The sequence below is a fragment of the Phodopus roborovskii genome, unplaced genomic scaffold, assembly GCF_943737965.1.
Source record: "Phodopus roborovskii unplaced genomic scaffold, PHOROB, whole genome shotgun sequence".
NCBI classification, from domain to species: domain Eukaryota; kingdom Metazoa; phylum Chordata; class Mammalia; order Rodentia; family Cricetidae; genus Phodopus; species Phodopus roborovskii.
Genome location: NW_026126433.1, coordinates 41,514,257 through 41,540,438, shown reverse-complemented (window position 1 = coordinate 41,540,438; position 26,182 = coordinate 41,514,257). Strand labels below are relative to the sequence as shown.

At 45.1% G+C, this 26,182-nt stretch overlaps 2 protein-coding genes across 2 annotated transcripts; both read left to right on the top strand.

The window, feature by feature from the left end:
• The first annotated feature begins 2,623 nt into the window (after nucleotides 1–2,623).
• On the top strand, nucleotides 2,624–11,624 carry Fcrla (Fc receptor like A). Its single transcript, XM_051186228.1, has 5 exons — nucleotides 2,624–2,754; nucleotides 8,085–8,240; nucleotides 8,679–8,945; nucleotides 9,359–9,646; nucleotides 11,239–11,624. The coding sequence occupies exons 1-5, from the start codon at nucleotides 2,676–2,678 to the stop codon at nucleotides 11,475–11,477; spliced, it is 1,029 nt and encodes a 342-aa protein (XP_051042185.1). The 5' UTR covers nucleotides 2,624–2,675; the 3' UTR covers nucleotides 11,478–11,624.
• A 5,341-nt stretch (nucleotides 11,625–16,965) lies between these two features.
• Nucleotides 16,966–22,682, top strand: Fcrlb (Fc receptor like B). The gene is given in 6 exon segments (XM_051185756.1): nucleotides 16,966–17,200; nucleotides 17,825–18,079; nucleotides 20,696–20,962; nucleotides 21,461–21,739; nucleotides 21,887–22,202; nucleotides 22,204–22,682. Coding segments are annotated over 6 exon segments (1,449 nt in total). The 3' UTR covers nucleotides 22,301–22,682.
• The last annotated feature ends 3,500 nt before the right edge of the window (nucleotides 22,683–26,182 follow it).

Below are 26,182 nucleotides of genomic sequence, written 5' to 3'. Positions count from 1 at the left end.
TTATCTTATTTTACATATTGATCCAAGTTCCCTCTCCGTTCCTCCCTCTCTTCCACCTTCCTATGACCCCACTACCACCCTCCCATCCCATCACCCCCCCACTCCACATGTGGGGTGATGCCTTCCAGGAGGAGTCATCTAAATCTGTCAAGTCATTTGGAGTAGGGACTAGGCCCTCCCTCCTGCCTCTAGGTTAAGGGAGTATCCCTCCATGGGGAATGTGCTCCCAAAGTCCTTTTTGCACCAGGGATACATCCTGGTTCCACTGTCAGAGGTCCCTTAGACTGCCCAGGCCTTTTAATTGAAACCCACGTTCAGGGGGGTCTGAATCAGTCTAATGCTGGTTCCCAGCTATCAGTCTGGGGGACCATTAGCTCCCCCTTGTTCAGGTCAGCTGTCTCTGTGGTTTCTGTAGCCTGGTTTTGTCCTCCTCTGTATCTGGATTCCAGTTCGGCTGTGTTTAGCTGTGGGTATCTGCTTCTGTTTCCAACAGGTACTAGATGAGGGCTCTACGGTGGTGGATAAGTTAGTCATTAATCTCATTATTAGGGAAGGGCATTTATGGTAGCCTTTCCACTGTTGCTCAAAATGTTAGTTGGTCAGTCTTGTAGGTCTCTGGACATTTCTCTAGAGTCAGTTTTCCCTCACTTCTGATCTTCAAGGGCACCTGCATACACTTGATGCACACACAGACAAGCAAGTATGCATACATATACATAAATAAAAACAAACAAAAAAGAACCTAGCTAAAATAAATATATTAGTTCACTGGTAACAAGCCAAGAACAACTGAGGAAGGCCACAAAGGACTAACTGGCTTTGAGATGACAGAGCTGGGATTTGTCCTATGTCCTTGTGAGCAGTCTGGGGTTATCTGGACAGCAGAACTAACTTTGTGAACTGAATTTGTTTTCCCAGCATGTAGCTGTCCTAATCTTACTTCTTTGAGTTTCTTGACATGGGAATTTCATACTTATCCAGAATAATTCATTGATCAAGCTTCAGCTATGTGAATTGTCCCGCAGCTAATTGGATAATCAAGTGTAAAGAACATGATCTTCAAATGATACCTTCAAGAGCCTTCTTGCTTTCTGCATTGAGATGGGGTTCTGTCAAGACCAGTGCGCATGGCACAAGGAATACTATCAAGATTTTCTTTTTTGCTTGTTTTTTGAGACAGGGTTTCTCTGTGAAACAGTCCTGGCTGTCCTGGAACTCACTCTGTAGACCCAGAGATCCACCTGCCTCTGCCTCCCAAATTCTGAGATCAAAGGCGTGTGCCATTACTGCCTGGCTTTATCAAGGAATTTTAAGGGAAGGGAAAAATCATCTTAGTTTTACAAAAACAATTTTTGTTCTGTATAATGAGAAGGTCTGGTATGAGGTTTTAGTCATGAAAGTCCATCTAAACACTGCTTATTTATTTGACTTTTCTTGGGGCTGGCTAGATTGTTCTTCCTCTTCTGAGGGTGTTGAGTCTTTACCACATCAGCTGCAAGACTTACTGCCTCACTGCCTCCCCCACACCCATGTTCAACCTGCTCTAGACTCCCTGGGGCCATCTGCAACAAAAAAAAACATATACTTCTTACATAATGGAAAATTTAGTCGAACTGCTTCTACTAGATGGAGAAAAACTGCACTTTCCCATGCCCAAGTTGTTGACCTTCCTGCCCTGATCTGTTTTGCCATAACTGACTGGCCATGAGTCCCATCCTCTGCCTTCAAGACCCATACTTCTGATGACACCACTCACTTTCAAATCTACCTGGGACCTGGGTGTGGGTGCCATGACAAGTGAGGGCACAGGTTCTGCAATTGTGGAAGTCAGGGGCAGTGACTCCCACAAGTCCACACTGGGATGAAGAGAAATGATGTGGTCTCCACATCACCCATGTTCCCCAGTCTCCTCCAGTTGTTCAAAGACTTGATACTTGTCTTCAGGTTCATCAGAATCAGTGCTTTGAGTTTTGGCAGGGACCCTGAGTGTTGGGCTTGGGGCTGGGCCTGGGAAATGGATGTCCCTTTTCCTTTTTCTCTTTTCCAGGGTAATAACTCTGCCTTGTATCCAGATTTCCATGGAAACTGAACAGCCTATATGATGCTTCAGAAACAAAGCTAAGATACGGGTCAGAAGAAATTTAGGTACGAGTTTGATGGGGCTTTAGATGGGTTGAGCCCAGTAGAGATTTATTTGACACCTGCCCTTTTCAATCAACCCCTCCCACTCTCTCCTACTGTATTTTAATCACTGGACACATGAAAAGCTTGAGCAGGACCCTTCCACAACACATCATTCACACTCCAATGGTTTCCTTCCATTTATTTTCTACCTCCTATCTCCAGTGAGCTGGATTGTTGTCATGTCAACCTTTTCCAGATGTAATATGAAGGCCAGTTGGTCATCAGTCAATAGTATATTTTGAAACGTCCCCAAGCTCCATGAGAAAAAAAAAATGTAACAGTTGAGAGTCCTAGCATTTCATCTACAACCTGAAAAATGAAGATGGCTTCAGAACCAACCTGGCCAAACCTGAATATGAAGAGCCAATCACAGACTTGGCCACAGGTGTGTGGAGACAAGACAGTTACATTTATTTCCTCTTTTCTAATTTGAGAGGTTTCATGTTGAAGATCAGTGTGTTGGGGTTGTGAGAGGCACAGACACAAGCACCATGAGGCTGAGCTGTGTCCTCATGGCATGGGTTCCTTATGTTTGTCCTGCTGTGCTCCTGGCAACCCAGGTGTTATTGGGTGAGTAAATGAATGTTGGTGTGGAAATGAGATATGCCTAGTGTTGAGGGGGGACCCTCAAAGGTAAGAAACATAGACTGACTTTGGATTTGCAAAGAATCCCTGTTCAGGTGGGACAAGGACAGATAGAAGACAAGTCTGGTGTGCGGGACTGAATGGCTCTTTTTAAATACAAAAATTCTGATATTTTCCATCCTGAAAGTCCCTTCTGACTATGGATCCTTTGCCAGCTGCAAATCTTAACTCCTGCTTTTCTAGTACAACTTTCTTGGAAGCATCATGTGGGCTTGCAGTCTCCCCCTCATGTTCACTCACCCTTCAGTGCTTGAAGCATGGCTTTCTCTCGAGTCTGGTTATCTAGGGAGCAGTGACCTTTGCAGTAACAAGGTCACTGCACCCTTTTCAGATTTTACCCAGATGGATTTCCTTGTTGCACCCAGCCCTGTTGATTGCTTATTCTCGCATTTTCTCTGTCCATTTTCTCTGTCTACTGCTTAGATGTCTTTTGGTCCTTTGGTGGCTTTTCTTCCCCTCCTGTAATCCCCTCACAGTTCAATCCTTACCCCTGTACTCTTCTTTCTTACACAGTCTCTAATGAGACCATGGAAATGGATCTACACGGTTTTTCGACAACAGTTTATTTTAGAGCCTTGGGGCGCATTTCCAGCTCTAATCATGCTTTTGACTTTCACATTTGAATGTTGCGCTTTATACAAGACATTGTGACCTCTGTATGTGTCACAGGTACCAACACAACATGACCAGAGATGGATTCATCTGTCCTGCAGACCCTTACTTCTTTTAATTCACTGTTGACCCTATCTGATCTCAGTCCCTTGCACTAGCACTCACCTAGGACCTGGGCTAGAAAGCCAAGAGGCATTCTGAACCCTTCATTCATCATTCTCCAAATCATCAACTCTGGCAAAATTCACCTCCTAAATTGCTTTCACAGTTCTTTCCCTGAACCTCTACAAACGCTTTCTTAAGACAAGACTTTATCGTCTGTGATTGAAGTTGTGCAACGACTTCCTTATTAATTATTTCTCAGCCTTTTGCCTCTTTGAAATGAATTTTCACTCTGCATCCAGAGTGACTTGTAAAATGCAAGCTTTTGTCATGGCACATGAAGCCTCAAACCGGGCATCCACTAAACTTCTTCAGCCCCTTCTTCTACCACCTCCAAAAGCCTTCCCAATTGTACTCTAACCAAAGTTCAATTGTCCCACATTTCCATTCACAGCCCAGAGTCTCATCTGCTTCCAAGGCTTTGTTTATGTTGTTAGCTCCATCTGAAATGAACTCTGTCATGGTTCCCCAGTCTCCTCCCCTTAACAAATTTCTAAGTATCTAGACTCCACCTTGGTAGCATCTTCCCCCAAGAAGCCTTGTTGGATCCCCTTTCTGCTCCAGCATCTGCCTGTGGCACTTCATTCTTATCGCTTGCATCCATGCACTGCAATAACCAACCCTTCCACATGCTTGGTCTTCCACTACATTGAGAGCTATTTGTGGGAGGCCCAGAAATTTTGATTTTGTTGCAAGAACTGTGGTTTTGGAACCACAACTGATTAGAAGCCCCCCTTTTTCTTTGATAATTTTTTTAATTTAAATTTGAAATAAGCTTGTTTTACATATCAATCCCACACCCTCCCGTTCCCCCACCTTCCTCTTACCAACCCCCATCCCATCCCCTTTCTGCTTCCCAGGGAAGGTGAGACCTTCCATGGGGTCTTCAAAGTCTGTCATATCATTTGGAGCAGGGAATAGGCCCTCCCCCATGTGTCTAGGCTGAGAAAGTATCCCTCTATGTGGAACGGGCTCCCAAAGTTCATTTGTATACTAGGGATAAATACTGATCCACTACCAGAGGCCCCATAGACTGGCCAGTCCTTCCAACTAAAATCACATTCAGGGGGCTGCATTTGTCTTATGCTGGTTTCCCAGCTATCAGATTGGAGTCCATGAGCTCTCCCTTGTTCAGGTTAGCAGTTTCTATGGGTTTCTCTAGCCTGGTCTTGACCCCTTTGCTCATCACTCCTCCCTGTCTGCAACTGGATTCCAGGAGTTCAGCTCAGTATTTAGCTGTGGGTGTCTGCTTCTGCTTCCATCAGCTACTGAATGAAGGCTCTAGGATGGCATATAACGTAGTCATCAATCTCATTATTGGGGAAGGGCATTTAAGGTAGCCTCTCCATTATTGCTTAGACTGTTAGTTGGGGTCATCCTTATAGATTTCTGGACATTTCCCTAGTGCCAGATTTCTCTTAAAACCTATAATGGCTCCCTCTATTATGGTATATCTTTTCTTACTCTCCTCTATTCTTTCCCTTACTCAATCTTTCTGTTCCCTCATGCCCACCTCTCCCTTCCTCTTCCTTTTAACTCCATCTCCCCTCCCTTCATGCTCCTAATTTGCTTGGGAGACCTTGTCCCTTTCCCCTTCTCCAGGGGACCATGTGTGTCTCTCTTAGGGTCCTTCTTGTTTCCTAGATTTCTGGCAGTGTGGATTGTAGGCTGGTGAACCTTTGCTCTATGTCTAAAATCCATATATGAATGAGTACATTGTTTGTCTTTTTGTGACTGGGTTACCTCACTCAGGATGGTTTCTTCTAGTTCCATCCATTTGCCTGCGAATTTCAAGATTCCATTGTTTTTCCCCATCAAGCCCCTTTTCTAGTTACTAGTTCTGTATCACTTTGAAAAAAAAATCACTTGCAGTTGAGTATAGTAGCATATACCTGTAATCTCATGACTAGGGAGCCTGAGGCATGAGGATTGCTTCCAGTTCAAGTTCAGCCTGAGTTACATTGCAAATACCAGACCCTCCAGGGATGTTCTGGATGCAAAATCCTGTTTAAAAAATTCACAGCTGGGCAGTGGTGGTGCACATTTGTATTCTCAGCTCTTGGGAGGCAGAGATAGGTGGATCTCTATGAGTTTGAGGTCTGTCTGCTCTACAGAGGGAGATCCAGGACAGGCTCCCAAGGTACAGAGAAACCAAGTATCAAAAAAAAAAAATCACTTTTAATATACCTGAATTCACTTTGCTCTGTTGTAAAAATGAGAATGATAATACCAACATAGAACCATATAAGCTTATCAAGTAGAGATGCCAGCTATGCCAACAAGAATTTACATTTTTTAATCAATTAACTTTATGTCTGACTATTCCACACACATGCATGCCTGATACCTGCCAAGGTCAGAAAAGAGTGTCAGATCCCCTGAAACTATAGTTGTGGATGGTTGTGTGCCACCATGTGGATGCCAGAACCAAACTTGGATATTCTGCAAGAGCAACAAGTGTTTTTAACAGCTGACCCGACTCTCCAGCCCTGAAGTTTTATTTTATTTTTTTTAAACAAACAAAACAAGAGGGAGCTGAGTGTAGTCTTATGATAGTGCAGGAACTGAAAAAAAAAAAAAGGTAGCATAATAGAGAAGAGGGTTGGGAGGCACTAGAGAAAACACTGGGTACTGAAACAATGAGAACTAGGAAGTAGACTTGATGGGGAAGTTAATAACTCAGGAAGAGTCCAACGACACCAGAAGTGGAAAAGAACAAGGTGACGGGGACAGGAAGAGTAGAGTGGACAAATAAACCCATATGAATATAGGGCTTGCAGAGGAAGAGAGGGCCTAAGGGGACAAGGAGCAGTCAGAACTGGGAGAAGTGACACTTACCTACCCTGGGTCAGTCATGGACCTGCGAGAGACTGAAGAGATGTGGGGAGGCATCTGTAAGGTGGCGAAGAATTGTTCTATGGTTACTAGAACAGCCTGACAATAAAGGGTTGTTGGAGAGGAGAGGATGGAGCAAGCTTTGCCATTGCTGGGGGGAGTTCAAGGGCAGAGGACTGTTAGGTAAGAGATAATTTAAAAAAATCAAGATTTGGCTGGACGGTGGTGGCACAAGCCCTTAATCCCAGCATTCCAGAGGCAAGAGGTAGGCAGATATTTTTGAGTTCAAGGCCAGCCTGGTCTACAGAGCAAGTTTCAGGACATTCAAGGCTACATAGAGAAGCCCTGTCTTGAAAAGCCAAGAAAAAGAAAAGGAGAAAAAAGAAAAATGAAGACTTGGAGGGGAAACAAGGAGGAAGAGGGGTATAGCTACCTCTTTGGTAGACAACATAGTCTAGGCTAAAGAGCCAAGTGAGTTTTGGGAAAATGAGAATAGTGCAGGGTGTCCCCAGGGAGGGTCAAAGGATTGCAGTAGACTATGTTTGGTCAGTGAAGTAAAATGAACACTGCATTTGAACTTAGACTGGCATCCTTGCTGCATTCATGACTCTTGGGGTGGTGTAAGAGTCAAACCCAGGACCTCGTGCAGGCTAGGCAAATGTCTACCGCCAGGCTTGCCTCCTTTCTTTCTTTCCTTCCTTCATCCATTCCTTTTTAAATGTAAATGTGTTTATGTGTGTTGGTGCATGTGTTAGTGTAGGTCGAAGAACAACCTCAAATGTCATTCTTTAGGTGCTATCTACCATTTTATTACATTTTACTTTAGACTTGGTCTTTCAATGGCCTCGGCCTCACCTAGTAGCCTAGGCTAGCTGGCCAGCAACTGCTGGGTGTCCTCTTTAATTCTCCAGCACTGGGGTTTGATTCCCCTATGTGCAAGCTAAGCAGTCTTTTTTCTTTCTTTTCTTTCTTTCTTTCTTTCTTTCTTTCTTTCTTTCTTTTTTTTACATTTTTTTCAAATTTGATTTTGTAAAACCACTTCTTTAAAATTTAGAGGATGGGAAACTAGGCATTGTAGCTTACACTGATAACCTAGTACTTAGAAAGCTGAGGCAGGAAGGTTGTTGAAGGTTCAAGGTCAGCCTGGGCTACATAACTCATAAAACATCATCATGAACAAAAATTACCAAATGATGGTGAAGTCGTATACCTGAAAGGCTCATGAAGATTAAATAGTGCATGGTTGTGTGGGCATTGTGTGACTCACGATAAGCACCTAGCAGATGCTAGACTCTGATGTGCATCTTTCCCTCCTCTCTAATACTTGTGTGGGGTCATGGCTGTCATTGTCCTTTGGTTTCCTCAACCAACAGCTGGATGTCATGTTGGTGAGTTCACTGCTCCTTCACCCTTCCCCCCACTTCCTTAAACCACAGTCCTTTTACTGAAACTCAAACACCAGTGAACCAAGGTCAAGGCCATCTGGCTGAAGGAGTCTCTTACAGGGGTTTTGATAGCTTCCTCTTCTCCTGACAAGATGGTTCCCTGGGGGGCAGCAGATGAGGCCTTGTGGAGGGCCATTCCTAGCCTCTTTCTCTAAGTTGCAGCATCATTGTCTTGGTTCTCCCTGGGCCATCTCTCCTCAGCTGCCAGTTCAGAGACTCTGAAGTGTGAAGGACCTGTCAGCACTGAGCAGAGCAGCTGCCACACTGATGAGGAGGAAGATGCGGTCCACTCCAGTGATGACTTCCAGGTCAAGGGCTACAAGTTCAGTAAACCATTCCATCTCATCGTTTCCTATGGTGAGGTCCCAAGAAGGCCTGAACAGTTCTCAAGCCACTCCTGATAGTGCCCTCAGAAAATGACTTGCCAGGAAACTGGCACAGGTGGAAATATTCAGTTTCCATCCTCAGCTTCCAGGAGACAGGATGTCCTCAGTCCTACCCTAAGGTAGTTCTTCTCTCAACATTGGGTCAATGGTAAAGGCACAGGACAGGTTGAGGAAATGTAATGAGCCATCCATAACTCCTAGTTCAATCTCAAAGCAAAAATTGTTCCCCAGTCACCAGTATATTTTGGACTAGAGGGGGAAGAGAAGGTAAGTTCAAGGGGACAGAGAGCATTAGGGTGGGCTAGTAAGAGCTGGAAGTACCTTGGAAAGTTTATAGGTTCTAATATGGGCATTACATGGGCCCTCCCAAGGGAGGAGGATGACACTCAGCTCTTACTCTGGGCCACAGACTGGCTGATCCTCCAAGGTCCAGATACATCCATATTTGAAGGAGACCCATTGGTTCTGCACTGCCGTGCCTGGCAAGACTGGCCACTGACTCAGGTCATCTTCTACCGAGAGGGCTCAGCACTGGCTCCTCCCAGACCTAAAACAGAATTCTCTATCGATGTGGTGCAAAAGTCTGACAGTGGAAACTACCACTGTAGTGGCATCTTCAGGAGCCCTGGTCCTGGGAGCAGAGAGACTTCATCCCCTGTGGCTATCACAGTCCAAGGTGAGAGCTAGAGGGAGTGTTGCTGTGGTAGATGTGGATGAGAAGGAATAGGGAGACCAGAAGCATCCAGAGCTATGCTTTCTGGTATCCACAGATCCAGAACCTAGATTTGCTGCCAGATTTGCTTACCTATGGATCTTTTCTAGTCCTGCCAGAAGGGAGGGAAGTAGGAAGTGAAAGGAGGAGGGAGAGAAGGAGTAGGGGATAAGGGGGAGGGAGGGAGTCGAGAGAAGGGAAGAAATAAGAGAACAAAAGAAGAGGAGGAGAACCTGAAAAGTTCAATGAGATCTTTCTAAAAGAACCCATACCTAATGGAAACAGAGGAAGGGATGGGTGGGGGGGGGGGGTCATGGGTCTGCTAAGTACAGGATAGTTGAATTCTTCCTCACTGCTTGTTTTTTTTTTTTCCCTAGAATTGTTTCCAGCCCCAGTTCTTAAAGCCTTACCCTCTAGTGAGCCCCAAGAGGGAGGCTCAGTGACCCTGAGCTGTCAGACAAAACTGTCCCTGCAGAGGTCAGCTTCCCGCCTCCTCTTCTCCTTCTACAAGGATGGAAGGTCACTGAGTATCAGAGGCATCTCTGCAGAACTCCATATCCCCAAGGCTTCAAAAGAAGAGCACTCTGGCTCCTACTGGTGTGAGGCAGCCACTGAGGACGGGCAAATTTGGAAGCAGAGCCCTCAGCTGGAGATCCAGGTTCAGGGTGAGTTAATGTGTGCCTGTGGGGTATATATGAAACAAGACTTGGTTCAACTGAACTCTAGAGGAAGGAGATGAAGAGAGGATTCAGGGGAGACAGGACAATAATCCCAAGTCTTTGATGATGGAAGAGAGCACAGAAAGAGAATGTCTCCCTTAGACCATGGGATATACCAAACCAAGACCCGGGCCAGCCCTCTGTGTATCTCCTTATAGAATTCAGGATTCCTATGTAATCTTAACATCTATGGGAGCATCATACCTAGAGTGTAGACAATATCAAGAAAGGGTCAGCCTGGACTGGTCTGCATAGTGAGACCTCATCTCAAAAACAAAACACCTCTAGGAAGAACAGAGGGCATGTCAGATTCTGGAAATTACCATTAGGAAGGCTGTATTTAACCTGACACATACCTAGAAGGAGTCACCTAGGCTGATGAGAAAGCTTGATGAAAATAATGGGAGGGACTAGTGATCATCACAGTGAAGAGGGGTGCCTCGGGGGATCTGCTCAAAGGAAGATTGAAGCAAAGATGAAGAACTACATAATGGCACACACCAGAAAATGTTGATCCCAGGGTGTACTTCCAGAAATTAAATTCTGGCTTGAAAGAGAACCAATGGGTTGCCCAGTGACCAGGCTTCCTCGCTAAAACTTCTCAAGCAGAGAAGGGCAAGACAGTCAAGCCTCAGACTACAGTTTGCATTAGGAAGGATGGAAGAGTCCTCAAGTCCTGGCTGCCAGTGAGTACCACAGCCACTTTCAGAAAAGAGGGAGGATCCATTCTTTGACCAAACACTATGGGTTCACATCTTGTTGAGTTCAATAACAAAATAAGCATAGCCGAAGCATACGAGAATGGAGAAAGATCTGCATACGAGAATGGAGAAAGATCTGCATACGAGAGTGGAGAAAGATCTGTTATCAGTGTGAGGCAAGAAGAGTGTAGGAGTTATTTCCAAAGTAATACCTCCTCAAACAAAGAAAGTGCAGGGGGTTTATTCAACGTAGACATTTTCACTCATGTAAGGGTTGGCCCATTCTTAAACATGCTCAGTTAAGCAGTGTATTCTGAGCATGCTCGGTTTAAACTCCCGAGTTAAGAAAAGATAAGTAGGCACATTTTGGGACATGGTTAGCTAAAATGGCTTGAAACATTACAGTGATGGACAGGAACACCCCTGGGCATACTGGGTTTGTATTACAGAGTTTTAGCTGAGATAAAATAAAGAACACTGTAAAGAACACTTTGACAGTGCATTCATATAGGAGTTTGCCCCCAAAGGTGCCTGCCTCACTAAGTAGCTAACAGTGTGAGGGCAGGGCAAGAGTCAGGCATCATCTTTATGTATTCATTCATTTATTTGTTATTTTAAGATAAGGTCTTACTTTGTGTCTATGGCTGACCTACAGCTCACTATATTGACCAGGCTGGCCTTTAATTTGCAATACTCCTTCGGCCTCTGCCTCCTGAGCCCTGGGATTACAAGTCTGCACTACCACTTCCAGCCAGATTTCACTTGTGTGTGATGTGCTTTCTGCCTATAATAGTTCAGGTCCCTTATATTCTGCTGATTCCTCCATTTTGAATCCAGCTCTTCAGAAGACAACTGCTTCAGAAGCTCCTTCCGTGGAACCCGCTGGTCCTCTGCCTCCACCACCTGCTCCTTCTGCTGAGCACCTGGGATTCTCCTCCTCAGACCCTCACCACCAGCTACGCCTTCTTCTCAAACAAATGGAAGATGTTAAAGTTCTCCTTGGCCATCTGGTTGTGGAGCTGAGGGACTTGACTGTCTACCTGAAGTCTGGTATCACAAAGGTTGCTGATAAATGAAGGCAAGCTATTCTTCTGTGATATGCTCAACCATCACAGTAATCACAGCTGTTTCTGTACTGCATGTATGCAGGCATAGTTTTGCAAGCTGTCTTGGTGCTTTGTTAGAATAATGCAGCTGGTTGGGTGTAAATAAACATGTGCCACATGATACTCAGAGTGTTCCTCTGGCTGTGTGTTTCCTATGACCATGACAAGGTCATTTCATACCCTAGACCAGGAATTTCTTTCTGCTTCCCAAAACAGAATTTAAAGAGAAGCAAAATGGACTAATTACTGCAATATCAACTGGGGAGATGGGAAATTTCCCTTCCCTATGTTCCCACAGGAAACATTTAGCAATGTCTCCTAGACATTTTGGGTTTAACACAGGGTAGAGAGGATAGGTATGCTACTAGAATTTAATAAGTGAAGGTATTTATGAGTTCAGGAGACTGCTAACCATCCTATAATGCACAGGACAGCCAAGAAAAGATCCCCTGTCTCCAAATTTTATTAGTGCTAAATTTATAAAGATAAGGGGCTGATAAAAGCTAGGTGTTAATCCTATTTGAGACTTTTTTAATCACTCTCCTTTGACAAGTATTACTAACATGCTAGTGTTTAATCAGTTCTTTGATTTGAAATTTTATGTGCTTCTTCCTCCAAAAATCTATGGAAATCTTAATTTTATGTGTATGTGTGTTTATATGCCAAATGTGTACCCATCCTGTGGAGGTCAGAAAAGAGTATCTGATCCCCTGGAGCTGGAGTTCTAGGCAGTTATGAGCTGCTCAATATGAGTGCTGGGCAATGAACTGTCCTCTGGAAGAATAGCAAGCATGCTTAGCCCTGAGCTATCTCCCAGCACCGCCACCCACATGTTGAAATATTAATCCCTAAGTCGATGGCATGAGTGAGTGGAGTGTTTGGGCGGGGACAGAGTTCTCTGATTAGGATCAGCATCTCTATAGAAGAAAGCCCCAAAGCCAGTGGAGCAGTTGCTTTTGTACACTTTGACCAAAATCAATGGCAGAAACAAGATAAGGAGGGGAGGTTTATCTTGGCTCACAGTTTTGGAGGGTTGCTGTCCACCATGCAGGGAAGCACAGCAGCATGACCAGCAGTCCCTGGTGGTAAGAGTGTGTGCTCACATCTCAGTAGGCAAGAAAGAAAAAGCCACGGGCAGAACCAGGGGCACATATAGCCTTCAAACGCCTACCCACTGTGATTTAATTCTGTCAGATAGGCCCTTCCTCCTAAGAGGCTCCACAGCCTGCCAAACTGTGCCAAATGTAAGCGTCAAACATCCAGAACAAGAGCCTGTGAGGTCAAGTCTTAAAATTTCACCCCTGGCTCCAGAGACTTATGGCATCTCATAATGCAAAGTGCATTCAGTCTAATTTCAAAAGTTTTTATAGTTTTAATAGTCCTAATGCTATTCAAAAGTCTCAAGTCTTGAGACTCAAAACAAACAAGTAACTGTGAACCCCTGAAAAACATGTTTCCAATAGATGATGACATGTAATAAATATTCCCATTCCAAAACGAGGAAGCAAGGAAAGACTGGACCAAAGAATGACTGAAACTCAGTGGAGCAAATGCTAAATCCTATAGCTCATCGTCTAAATTACTTTTCTATTGCTGTGGAAAACAAACAAACAAACCATGACCAAAGCAACTTCTGGATAAAGGATTTATTTGGGGCTTCTGGTTCTAGAGGAATAAGAGCCCCCCTCTTTGGAAGGAAGCAGCAGCAAGCACAAAGACAATGGCAGGAATAGCTGAGAGCTCAAGCAGGAAACAGAGAGTGAACTCAAAATGTCATGAGTCATTGGAACCTCAAAGCCTACCCCAGTAACATACTTCCTCCAGCAAGACCACACTTTCTAAGTCTCCCCAAACAGCCACCCGCTATGCACCAAGTATGGAAGTGCACAGACTATGGGGAACATCTCATTTAAACTACCACACTCCATGTCCAGCACCCAGGGCATGTAGAAGGATGGTGTGAGTCTCAGTGGGCTTGGGCAGCCCTGCCCCAGAGAGCACACATGGGCTTTCTCTTTGGCCAGGTCCACTTGGTGCCTGCATCTTTTCTTGACAGATGTTCCACATCTGGTATCTCCAACATCCTGAGGTCTCCATTACAATTAGTCTTTACCTTCACAGCTTTACACATAACCTGCTCAGTGGCCTTCACAAACTTCTACCTGGAAACTCAATGCAAGCCTTTATGACCCCTATAACTGCATGCCTGCAAAAACAGCACCATGTAGACCACACTAAGCTCTGCTGACAGCTGGGAGGTAGTCAGGCTCCCTTTTATCATGATTGCAGTGGGTGACTCAATCTATAGTAACACTTGCCTACACCACCCTTTTCCAGCAGGGTCCCCTGGAACCTTTTTCTTTTTAAATCCCTTTTTTTTTCAGGCACTTGGGAGAAATCTCTCCCTATAGCACATTCTCTACTGTCTCCGTGAAATGTGTTTAGCGTCTCTTTAGTGATGCTAATCTCTGTAAGAATTAGAGCTATTTATCTGACACTAACTTTCCTGTGACTTTAATCATAGTCACACTCCTTTGTTCTAGGCTTGGACTACTATTGTCCAGTCTCAAATGATAAGAGCTAGCCTGACAAATTATGCAATAACCTTGGTTAATATAATCTTTGGTTGATGAATTAATCACATCATGTTATTATGGCCTTAGTGAGTGAATATTCTACCATGTTATCCTGCAATATGTAGAGTTGTATTCCTACTGTGGTCTCTCTTTGTGCTATTTGGTTTTTGTTTGTTTGTTTTGTTTTTTTATGATGTAGCCTGAAATAATTTACAACAAACATATACATGATCAGTTTTTATATACTACAAAGAATCAAAGAACTAGGATCACACTGGTGGCAAATGAATTTTATGGTGGCTTCCAGTATCTTCAATTGTTTACTTGATCAGATCTTGAGTCAACTAAAAGTCCTGCTTCTGGGTGGATCTGTGAGGATATTCCCAGGAAGGATCTGAGAGTAGAGGCCTAAGAACTACATGCCAATTTGTTTTTTAAGGTTTCCAAGTTCCACTTCTTCCATTCATCCCTCCCAGTATGCACCAAAGAAGTTCACTGTAGCATTGTTTATAGCAGTGGAAAATCAGGAAGCACCAGGGCATTAGGGAGTGGACAGGTACCACCTGGTGGAAACATGAAGCAATTAACATGGTGCATGTAGAGGGACACAAATGAAATTTACATGGAATTAATTTTAAATAAAGAAAGACAGCATTTAGAATACATTGTTTATGTAAATTAATAATGCTAAATGGTTCCTAAGATTCAATATGCATACATGTAGTTAAGAGCACTGACGACTTTTCCAGGGGACCTAGGTTCAATTCCCAATGCCCACATGGTGGCTCACAACCTTCTGTAACTCAAGTTCCAGCAGATCTGACACGCTATTCTGGCCTCTGCAGGCACTAGGCATGCTCATGGTGCACAGCCATACATGCAGACAAAACACACTTAAACATTAAACAATAGAATGTATACAAACACGTATATACAGTAAGCATTATTCCATAGGTGTCAATGTGTAGGGGAGAAGAGCGGTAGTGTGGGTAACAGTAGGAAAATAATGACATGAAAGGAGACTCACGAAGATTGAAGACAACAGTCCTCCCTGTGCAGCACTGTGGGTCCCTAATGGGAGACGGACTTGAGAACAGATCTTGGCATTAGCTTCTCCTCAAGCATCCCTGGTTTCTGTCACCTCAGTTCCCTGACATGTAAAACGGAAGTAATAATCCCTCCCTCAAGGCCCCAGTGAGGAATGAACTAATTTTCCATATCCATGAAGCATTAACTTGGTACCTTCCACACACCGGTGCACTCACTAATTGTGAGCTATTCTCATGATCCCACATCATCTCTGAGAGCCTTCTACTACCACAGTCCTTATGAGATAACGGCGCATCCTGCCTGGAAGTTATTCTGTGACAGACTTCATGCCTGCTGTCCCACCACACAGAGGGCTGAGGAAAAGAGAATGCTTTAGTTCACTTTAGAGTTTGAGACTAAGCTGGACAGGATGGCAAGGCCCTTAAACAGGAAAAACAAAACCCTGAGTAACAAAAATTTCCAAATTTGTCTGCATGCTAAAGAACTTGGCAAAGTGCAAAGGTGTGAAGAATTAAAATCCTTGTGGGAAGGGCCCTGCAGAGAGAAAGAGACCCACTTAGGAGAAATTCGGAGGAAAGCATAGAATAAACAAGTGTTGGGCAGGGTACTTTTCGGGTCAAACTCAGGGTGGTATCTGTGTGGTTAATGAATCTGTAACCAATTCCTAGGAATTCAAGAAAAACTACATAGCACATGAATTTTGGTGTGATCTGGTTTCAGCAAAGGGGTTGAAATCTTTGTTCTAGCTTATTAAAAGCCAAAATAGAGTTTGCTTGTATAGGCTACCAGGACAGCTGACAGATGTGTGGCACTCTTACCATAGAAGTAGTGGGCTGTGCAGAAGAAGTCAGACCATGAAGACAGGCTGTGGTTGACATAAAGAGTCTCACACTAGTCCCAAGATTAGGAGGCAAGATGAGGAGGCAGGCAGGGTTCAGCAACGCATGGAGCACTGCCTAAACAGGCTGTTCATCTCTGCTCTCTGTGTCTAGTTCCCTCCCCCGCCCTCAACTTATCGGATACTTTCCTAGTTTTCAGACCTACATATTAACTCCTCCATCAAGTCCTGCTCCCAAAGCAAGATCCAAAGCGGTCAGCACAATTTAAACAGCTTGCCATGCTTTCCTCAAAGACATTTGTATTTTAAGATGAAAAAGCACATTGCACTGCAATATTAGGGGATTCTCAGATGAATGCTTGGTGCATTAGCAACATTGGAGGATGCAATCTTGGAGAGCTGACCATATCTGACCATTGATCTCTTTCCTGCTAGAGTTCCAAGGAAAGCGGGTGTCCTGGTTCTAAACAGCTGCAAGTGTGGACAGGATAGAGTTCAGGGAGACATAGTATCAGGTTGGAAACTTCATTAAATATTTACATGAAAATTCAGGCTCCTCATTGCTCAGGTGTGGTCACATGGCTCAGAGTTCAGGAGAACCAGAGCAGAGAGGTCTGATCTGAGAAGCCTTGAAGAGGCTGAGGTAGTGACTATTCTTCCAGGCAACAAGCCCTGAGGACCAGGCATGGCTAGGGAGGAGTACTAGGGCCTGGTGGAAGAAGGAAGGAGCAAGTGAGTAGAGGTACTATAAGGTGAAGTCACTGTGGGTGGGAAGGGAGACTTTCCTATTTTCTGAGGGTTTCGGGAATTAAGCAGAAACAAGATGGACTGGCTAGTGGGGGAAGGATGGAGTGGGAGTGAGATATCGATGGCACCTGTTGGAGCCTGGGGTTCTGTGTGGCTCTCATGTGCTATAGAAGATGCAGCTCCATAGGTCTTCTCTATAGAAGTCAAGGCTGGACTGAGCTGGGACATGTAGCTGGGACAGTGCCTGATGCTTGGGGTGAGCGAGTGGTACACTCAGGTGATTCCTGCTTTCTCTACTCCATCATCTTCAGGAAGTAAGAACGGACAGAAGAAGCAACAGTGTCTCCTAGCTCTCAGTATCAGCTACAAGCTGCCCCCTTTTTTCTCTTTGTGTCCCTCTTCCAAGCTAGCTCATACTCAACCTTCTACAGCTGCTACAGGCAGACTCATCATGTGGACACTTGCAGCCCTCCTGCTTCTGGGTGAGTTAGTAATGAGGTGGCATCAGCAGCTTTTGAGGAGGAGATTAAGACAGGGCAGGGTATGTGGGCTAAGAGATCTGGCTATGCAGACCTCCCTCAGGTTTCAGGTGGTTCAAAATCTGCCTTGGAAGGATGAGATTGAGGTAACTTTCTCAAAGCCAGGTGATTTGGTGTGGACAAGGGAAAACAGGCTTTGAGACTATTCAGTCTTTCCTGGGATCAAATCTTTCCTCACCTTCTCCCTTCTTTCTTGCTTTTGCAGTTCCAAGCAGTGGGCAAGCTGGTGAGTCTTCTACACCTCATATCCAAGTTTTGATAAGTTCCACTAGGGTGACGCCCCAGCTCCTGACTGTTACAAGATGGGGTTTCCCTCCTACTCTTGCGCAATCTTGGTGACTAAGTCTTCTCGTAAACATACACTCAGAAATGAGTTCTGATGAACAGATTCCTTGTACGGAGTCCCATGACTGTGGTCTCCCTTATTGCCAGGGTGGGTTTCTATGTGGACTGGGTCCCAGAAACTGGTGTTTTCCAAGAATTCACAACCTCAGCTTTCATTTTTGAGCAGGCATCTGGCCTTACTTTTCTTCCTCACATAACCCCATCCCCCCACCCCATTCCCAGCTACCTTGGAGAAGCCCATATTGTCTCTACACCCACCTTGGACTACAATCTTCAAGGGGGAGCGAGTGACGCTGCGATGTGATGGATACCATCCTCTGCTGCTAGAGCTCCGGCCCATTAGCACTCTCTGGTATTTGGGCCATGTCCTCCTGCCTTCCCACAAGAAGAGCATTGAGGTGCAGACACCAGGGGTGTATCGATGTCAAACACGGGGAGCACCCGTCAGTGACCCCATCCACCTCTCTGTGTCTAACGGTGAGTAATGGAGACATGGAGGGAAGAGAATGCACAGTGTTGTTTCATCAACCCTCCTGGCAGGGCAGACACCAGGCTATTCTCAAGGGACAAGAGAAAAAGGCCACACAGTCTCATCTTGAGTCTTTGGAGTAGGCAGAGGCCTGCAGTAAAGTTTTCCTGGCCCCAAAGGTTCCCCTTGTCTTCCTGATGGAGCATGAAACAAGTAAATATTATTAGTATCTTAAGTGAGGTGACCCAGTTTCAGGACATCAAAAATTGCACTCTTTCATACTACTGGAATTGTAACTTTCTTTTCTTCTTTTCTCTCTCTCTCTCTCTCTCTCTCTCTCTCTCTCTCTCTCTCTCTCTCTCTCTCTCTCTTTCCCAGTACAGGATCCCTGGCTGGCCTGAAACTTACTATATACACCAGATTGGCTTTGAATTTACAAGGATTCCTTTGTGTGCCTCTTGAGTACTGGGAATACAGGCATGCACCACCACACCCAACCAGGGTCCTTTTTGCTTGTTTGTTTTGTTTTGTTTTCTTGAGACAGGGTCTCACTCACTAACCTAAGTATGCTGGCCTCAAACTCAAAGAGATCTATCTGCTCCTGCCTCCTAAATGCTGGGATTAAAGGTGTATGCCACACATTCAGCCAAGATTCTAACTTTTATTTTATTTTAGTTTTGTTTTTTGAGACAGGGTTTTTCTGCATTGCTTTGGAGCCTGTCTTTGAACTAGCTCTGTAGATCCACCTGCCTCTGCCTCCCCAGTGATGGGACTAAAGGTGTGTGCCACCAATGCCGGGCCAAGATTCTAACTTTTAATGTTTTTGTGTATGTAAATAAGGGGGTGTGAGAATGGGGTACATTTCATAATATTAGATAGGAGACCAAGAGGTGTTGAGAAATAGAGAGGTAGGGGAGCCAAAAGGCCAATGCAACATGTAAGTATCCATAATGAAAAAAGCTTTTGGAAATGGTAGGGTACAGGGAAGAGAGGGCGAATGGAGATGAAGGGTAAGAAACAAAAAAAAAGTTTTTTTTTTGATTGAAAAACAATGCCACAATGTAAGTTATTTATTTGTGATCTTTTTGTTTGTTTGTTTTTGAGACAGGGTTTCTTTGCTTACTTTTGATGTTTAAAAAAAAAGGTAGGGGTTGGAGAGATGGCTTAATAGTTAAGCACACTGGCTTCTCTTCCAAAGTTTCTGAGTTCAATTCCAACTGGTGTTCCCCTCTGGCCTGCATGTATATATACAGGCAGAACTCTGTATGTATAATAAATAGATAAACCTTTAAAAAAGAGAAAAAGGTAGCCAAGCATGGTAGTACATGCCTATAATCTCAAATTCAGGAGGCAGAGGCAGACGTTTGAGATCGACCTAGGCAGTATAGTAATACTCTGTCTCAAAAGCCTTTTTTTAAAAATAAAGAGTGAAATAAGAGAGACAGAGAGAGAGGGGGATGGATGAAAAAGGAAAAGAGGAAGGCAGGCAGGGAAATTGAACAAATAACTTAATAAAACTTAAATTATTGGCATGTATACATGAGCACCCAGGAGTTGACTGAGACACTAACTCTGAGAAAATCTGAAGTTTCAAAGCAGAGGTGAGAAAACTGGGCGTGAGGGTGGTGCCTGTCGTTCCAGTACTCAGGAAGCAGAGGCAGAAGGATAATTGCAAATCTGCAGCCCAGCCAGGGTTACATAGCGAATTGCATCCTGTGTTAAAACAAACAAATGAATGAAACCACTAAACAAAAAAACCTGGATAGGAAAAGTAATTTTAAAATGTATCATTAAGATACACAATTGGCTGCTTCATATGGAAGACTGATGGCCTTAACTTCACAGACAGTCATTTTTATTAAGTGTCTAAAGAGCCCCGGTTGATGTTCAAATAAACACATCTACAGGTTTCCTGTTTAAGGCTATGTGGAAGCAGGGATGCCCACAGACAGTGGCCATAGCTGACAGAAAAGCACAGAAACTGTGACTATGGCTTGCAAAGTTTTCTGGGGACAGAGTTTTCATATGAAGCCCAGGCCATGCCTTGCCTTTCAATCCTCTAGCTTCTGCTTTCCAAGTATGGGATTACAGGTATGCACAGGAAAGCTTGTCAGGGTCTAGGCCAGGAAGTCCTTAAAGCTGTATTGTGGAGTCTAAGCTTGATTCTGAAAGAGGCTCTTTGAGGCTGGAACAAATCTGAGGCATCTTTGCCTCCCTGGTACCATTTTCCTTCCTCCTGTTCTGTTTTCTGCACCCTGAGGATCACAGGTGTTAGTTATCAGACCAGGGAATAGGAAAAGGGTTTGGTGGTCTGAGCAGTGAATGGGGCCAGGGTGGGAGTGGGGGGTGAGGAGTAGGAGGTGGAGGTAGGGAAGGCTGGGGGGGGTGGTTAAGGGAATCTGAGAAGGGGAGACCTGCGGAGCTGGGTTTTCTTGTTTTGGTGTGAGACAGTTTGTGTAATCCTTCTGGCTGTTCTGGAACTTTGTAAGATCAGGCTGGCCTAGAACTCACAGAGATCCTCCTGCCTCTGTCTCCGGGAGTGCTGGGATTAAAGGGGAATTCCACCACTCTCTGCAGAGATGGTTTTTCTGATGAGTAAACAGTGTCTGTTGGGTCTGTTGCAGACTGGCTAATTCTGCAAGTACCTTATGCTGCAGTGTTCGAGGGAGAGCCCCTGGTGATGCGCTGTCGTGGCTGGTACGATAAAGTCGTCTACAAGCTTCACTACTACCACGATGGCCAGGCCGTGAGATACTTCCATTCTAGTACCAACTACACGGTGTTACAAGCACGATCTAGTGACAGTGGTCACTACCAGTGCTCTGGCACCATGCGTATCCCAGTGGAGAGTGCACCCATGTTCTCCTCCAAGGTGGCTGTCACCGTGCAAGGTGGGAGAGATGATCACTGGGAAATTCTGGGGCTGGAACTAGAAGGGGGAAAAGGAGGTTGCACTCTGCAGCATGTTTTGTAGATGTCCCTATGACACACATCCAGGCTTCTTTTTCCAGCTAGGGATCCCACTTAGGAGTGATGAGTTCTTGTCCTGTCTGAGAGCATCTCATATCACTACGAAGAGGGACTGCAGCTATCCCCTTTATTTAAGTCTAGGCATGCTGCAGCTAGGATGTAACTTGTAGCATCTGTCAGGATCCTCCTGTATTCAGACAGTTCCCATCCCACCTCCTTCCCCCGACTCTTCCCCGTGCCCCCAGTCTCTGCATCCCAAACCTCTTTCTCCCATCCCTTCTTGTTCTCTGGGTCAGTGAGGAATCCTCTCGGAAAAGGCAAAGAGTGGGATCCGAGACGGTGGACAGGTTGGCCCTGGTTGGGTACCATTCCTCGCGTACTCAATGAACATCCGGGCCTCCTGGCCAACCTCCCTGCAGAGTTGTTCCAGACACCGGTGCTCAGGACGCTGAGCCAGCAGGAGGCGCGCGGTCGCGTGGTCCTGCGCTGCGAGACGCGCTTGCATCCGCAGAAGCGAGACACGCCGCTGCAGTTCGCCTTCTACAAGTACAGTCGGCCTGTCCGCCGCTTCGACTGGAGCGCCGAGTACACTGTCCCTGAGTCCGAGGTTGAGGAGCTCGAATCCTACTGGTGCGAAGCCGCCACGACTAGTCGTAGTGTCCGGAAACGCAGCCCCTGGCTGCAGCTTCCCGGGCGGGGTGAGTGACCGACAGCTGAGCGCTGCGGGTGCTCTGCCTCCTGAACCCAGTGGTCCTCTCGCAGTATTCTCACCTTTCCATCTCAGTTCTAACAGCCCCCAGAGGCAACGATTTCAGTCACCGATGACCAGGCATGTTGTGTTGCAGGCTCAGCCCTGGATCTGGCGTCCACAACTGCCCCGAACCCACAGGCTGCAGCCTTAGCTCCCGGGGACAAGCCGCTTTCCTTCCGGAAGACCCCGGTATCCAGATCCGTCCCGTCAGTCACTTCCGTCCCGAACAGCACCTTTGCGGGGCTGCAGTTCCCCGCCGGCCATGTCCCTACTGTTGGGCCACAGGTCTGTGAGCCTCTGCCCACGTCCGTGGAACAGTCCTGTGAAGCTCTGCAACGCAAGGTGGACCTCCAGCTTCGCGAGATGCAGCTGCTCAAAGAGCTTCTGAGCCATGTGGTCCTGGGATTAAAGAGAGCTTACAGAGACCCCCAAGGCACCCAATTCTCAGATTTCTGAAAGCCAGAGAACCCCAGAGACTACTGTCCTGGAGGGTGGAGTGGAGAGCTAGTGTCTTCTCTCCAGGATGGTTCCTCCTGGATCTTCCCTCCACCAGGTCAGCTCTTTTGCAAACCACTGTCCCCTCGTACTCCTGTGGTTTTTAAAGAAACGCCCCTGAAGTGTGGTGCTGTGGATTTTCACCTTACTAGATAGCTTGTAGGCGACTGTAGGCCATTTCAGTCTTGCACAGTAGTTTGTAAACACAAATACCCTCTCTGGTTTGTTCTTTCTTCCATACTCCAGGAGAGAAGTAGACAGCTGTTGTTTACTGTTCCACAGTTTGCACTCTTGAAAGTGAATTTAGACCTCATAGAAATTAAGTACACATTCCAGTGTAGGTGAGTGTTTTGTTTTGTTTGTTTTGTCACTGAGGTTAATGAGCACTTTAGAACATTTTTAGGGAAAAGTTGTAACTATTCCTAATGAAGTTACTCTAATATTAAAATGACTTTCAAATTCTATTAATTAATGAGTTTATGTATCTTCAAAATCCCGAGTACGATTTCAATTTAGGGAAAGATTTTAGTGTGGGCTACTCATTCTTGACTACATGGGTCAGAGATTCTGTGCCAGACTCACCCAGAGGCACCCCTTGTCCCCATGTAACTACCCAGAGCCACTCTGGTATAGTGAGTGGCAGGCCATACTAACTGTACTGAAACTGACCTTACTCTATTTCAGGGTCACACTGTCCTCGCTTAAGCTTCCCAGTGAAGGCTGAGAATCAATATCAACTCTACCCTCCCGTTCTTCATCCTGCCCCAAAGATACTCAGTAACATATGAGTATGAGCAATTAACCACAACCAACATTCCTTTAAGTTTTTATTGGTTATTATTTAATGTGTGTGCGTACTTGCCCAAGAGTAGTCACAGCAGTTCCCTTGTGTCAGTCAGGGGACTTGTGCCTAATACTGAGGAGGAATATTCATACCCCTGGATTCGATACTTTGGCTACAATGTCTCAATTTTCCAATGCAGACCCCCTCCCCCTCGCTGCCTTTTTTCCAGTGCTCTGACTTTCTCTCTTCTGACCTTGCTCCCCCAAGGTGTTGGCCATCCTGACCTACACAGGAAGCAGCTACCATCAGTGCCAAGAGGCTTAGTAATCAAAATACCTCAGGTTATTCAATAATAATGATGATGATGATGATAAATTTTAGTGTTCTGGGTGTGGAGGTGGCTCATGCCTTAATCCCAGAGAGGCAGAAACAGGTAGATCTCTGTGAGTTCATACTGAGTTCCAGGCCAGGGCTACACATAATGAGACTCTGTTTCTAAAACAAAACAAACAAACACATCAACAAAAAAGAGAAAGAAAGAAAGGAAAAAACCCCACCACCACCACAACAACAACAACAAAAATTAAATGAGTTGATCAGAGGCTTAGTGTGCCAGCATCTCTTTCAGTAATCAACATTCATTTTCCAGTAGATGAATAATAAAAACTCAGAGACAGATATTGGGGTTCAAGCTGAAGATCAGAAAAGCAAAGCAGCTGGCCAGCAGAGAGCTCTTACCTCTACCAAGACTGGAGAGAGCCTGTCCTCAATGTGGCTGTAGACTAATTGCCTAAGTCTGAAGTCTGAATGCCCTGCTCCTATATTATATACCTCTCTAGTGCTGGGGTTAAAGACATGAGCTCGGTTTCTCTTTTAGACTCATTCACCCTCATGTAGCCCTGGGTGGCCTTAAACTCACAGAAATCTGTCCACCTCTTGTCTCCTGAGTCCTGGGTTTAAAGGTGTGTGCCAGTACTGCCCAGCTTCTATGGCTGTGGCTAGATTTGCATTCTGATCTCCAGGCAAGCTTTGTTAGACCATAAACAATATATCTCCACATTTTCCCATCTTGCCACAGGCTTCCATTTAGAGCTAATGGGGGAGGTATACAGTAAAGAGGATAGAAATGTTTGGGGCAAAAGTTAAAATCACTCACAGCTCAACTTACACTGTGTGGAAAAGGAAAATTGTACACCTTGTTCATGGCATAGCCTTTGAATCCTTTCCCCAAACTTGCACATGGGAGGGAAGACCTAAGATTACCCCCTTTGGTGTCTGTTGGGATCTCTCAGGAGTGCCTGTACCGAGGAAATGACAGCAACTGCTGCACCCTGCCTCTGTTTCGGTTCTAGCAGGAATTCTGTGAAACAGAAGCTAACTATCCCAGTATCCCAGCTGTCCAGAAGGTATCCTGGAGCCTATTCCCAAAATGCAGAGGTAGCAGATTGCTGCTACCTATGGAGAGAGCCGTTTTCTTTCTGGTTGTCTGATCACTTCTGTATCTTAAGTTCAGACCTCAAACTCAAGCCTCCTACTTTCCATATTAGGTAGCAGTAGGCATGGACCCCAAAAGTGTTCTATTGAATGACAAAAAGGGTTCAGTCATTATCATCTCAGCCTTACTTTGTACTTCTGCCCTTCCTCGGTGTCCCTCATCTTTATGGAAATCCATTATTCCTCACCATATTTGACATCTACATTGTTGTGTGTAAGAGCCTGAACAAGATCCTATAAGTTGAAATTCAAGCTCTCAGCATTTGACCTACCCTCTGCCACATTGACCCCTTGTAATTTTCCGAGAACATTGTCCTCTTTCATGGTCTCCACCTTTGAGTAGACCTGCCTGGTCCTATATGGGAGGGCTGTGCAGACCTGAGCTGAGTTTCTGAGTTTCTTCATTCTGAAAATGAGAGAAATAACAGTGATCTTACAGGAAAAAACAAATAAATGGATTTTTTAAAAAAAATTATTAGAGGTGCTCAGTACTTAGAAGCCCAAAAGGAGATGAAATCACTTTCAGGGGTATAGCTCAGTGGTAGAACATTTGACTGCAGAAATCACTTTCTAGAGAGATAACTCCCATTAGTTACTTACTATAGGTAGATTGCTAGAGTGTGGCTAAACTTTTGCTATTTCAGATTGAGCTGCAGTGAATGTCTTTGAGCATCCCCCCCCCCCACATTTTGTTTTTTGTTTGTTGTTTGCTTTGAGACAGTATTTCTCTTTGTAATCCAATAGCCTGGAACTCAGGATAATACCCAGGCTTCTCTTCAGCTCTCTGGCCCTCTTGTCCCTGACTCCTCAGTTTTGGAATTACAGGTGTCTACAACCAAGTCTGCTTGTTACTTATGTCATAGGGAATTTGCCTATAGGCCTTTTCTGTTTCTGGAGTTTGAAACTTGCTTGAAAGGAGAATGACCCAAAGAGAGAAAATAGGCTAAAACAATAAAATAGAGTCAATAAAGACAATAGATGGTTCCCTGCCCTTCAGAAGGGCTCAGAGAAAAGGGGAAGCCAAAAGGACAGGTTCAAAGGAACCCCCTCTATAACAGTGTTTTGGCTCATGACTAGGTTTCCTTAAAGAAAGGTTCCTCCACCCCCCCAACTTTTTGTCAGAGTTTCAGCTCTTTCTAAATGGCCTCCATCCTGTATATCATGAGCACCCCAGTATCCAGAGCACCCCAGTTAACCTGCTTTTGTTTGAAAACGTGAGGCCCACAATTGGCAGCAGTTGTTCAGATGGCCGAGTCTCAAGCAGATACAATATGCAAGCAAAATTTTATCTTCTGTTTTCACAATTGAGCAGCTACACTTGTGACGGGATGTAGACAGTGATATTTCATTGATGCTAGCTCATCTCTTTAGAAGCTACAAAGGAAATGGTTGAAACCACAAGGAGACAGGGCTAGGGTGGAATATGGGAGGAGAGAGGATTTGTGAAGAGGTTTTTGTTTTGTGTTTTTTGTTTTTGCCACAGTTCTCCCTCGCATGGAGGAAGTATGGGAAATGGGCTGTCTGATCCTCAAGCCTAATGAAAAAGAGCTCATGGGGTCAGCCACACAAGTCTGAAATATGTCCCCTGAATTTGGGAGGCACACTGGGGAGTGATTC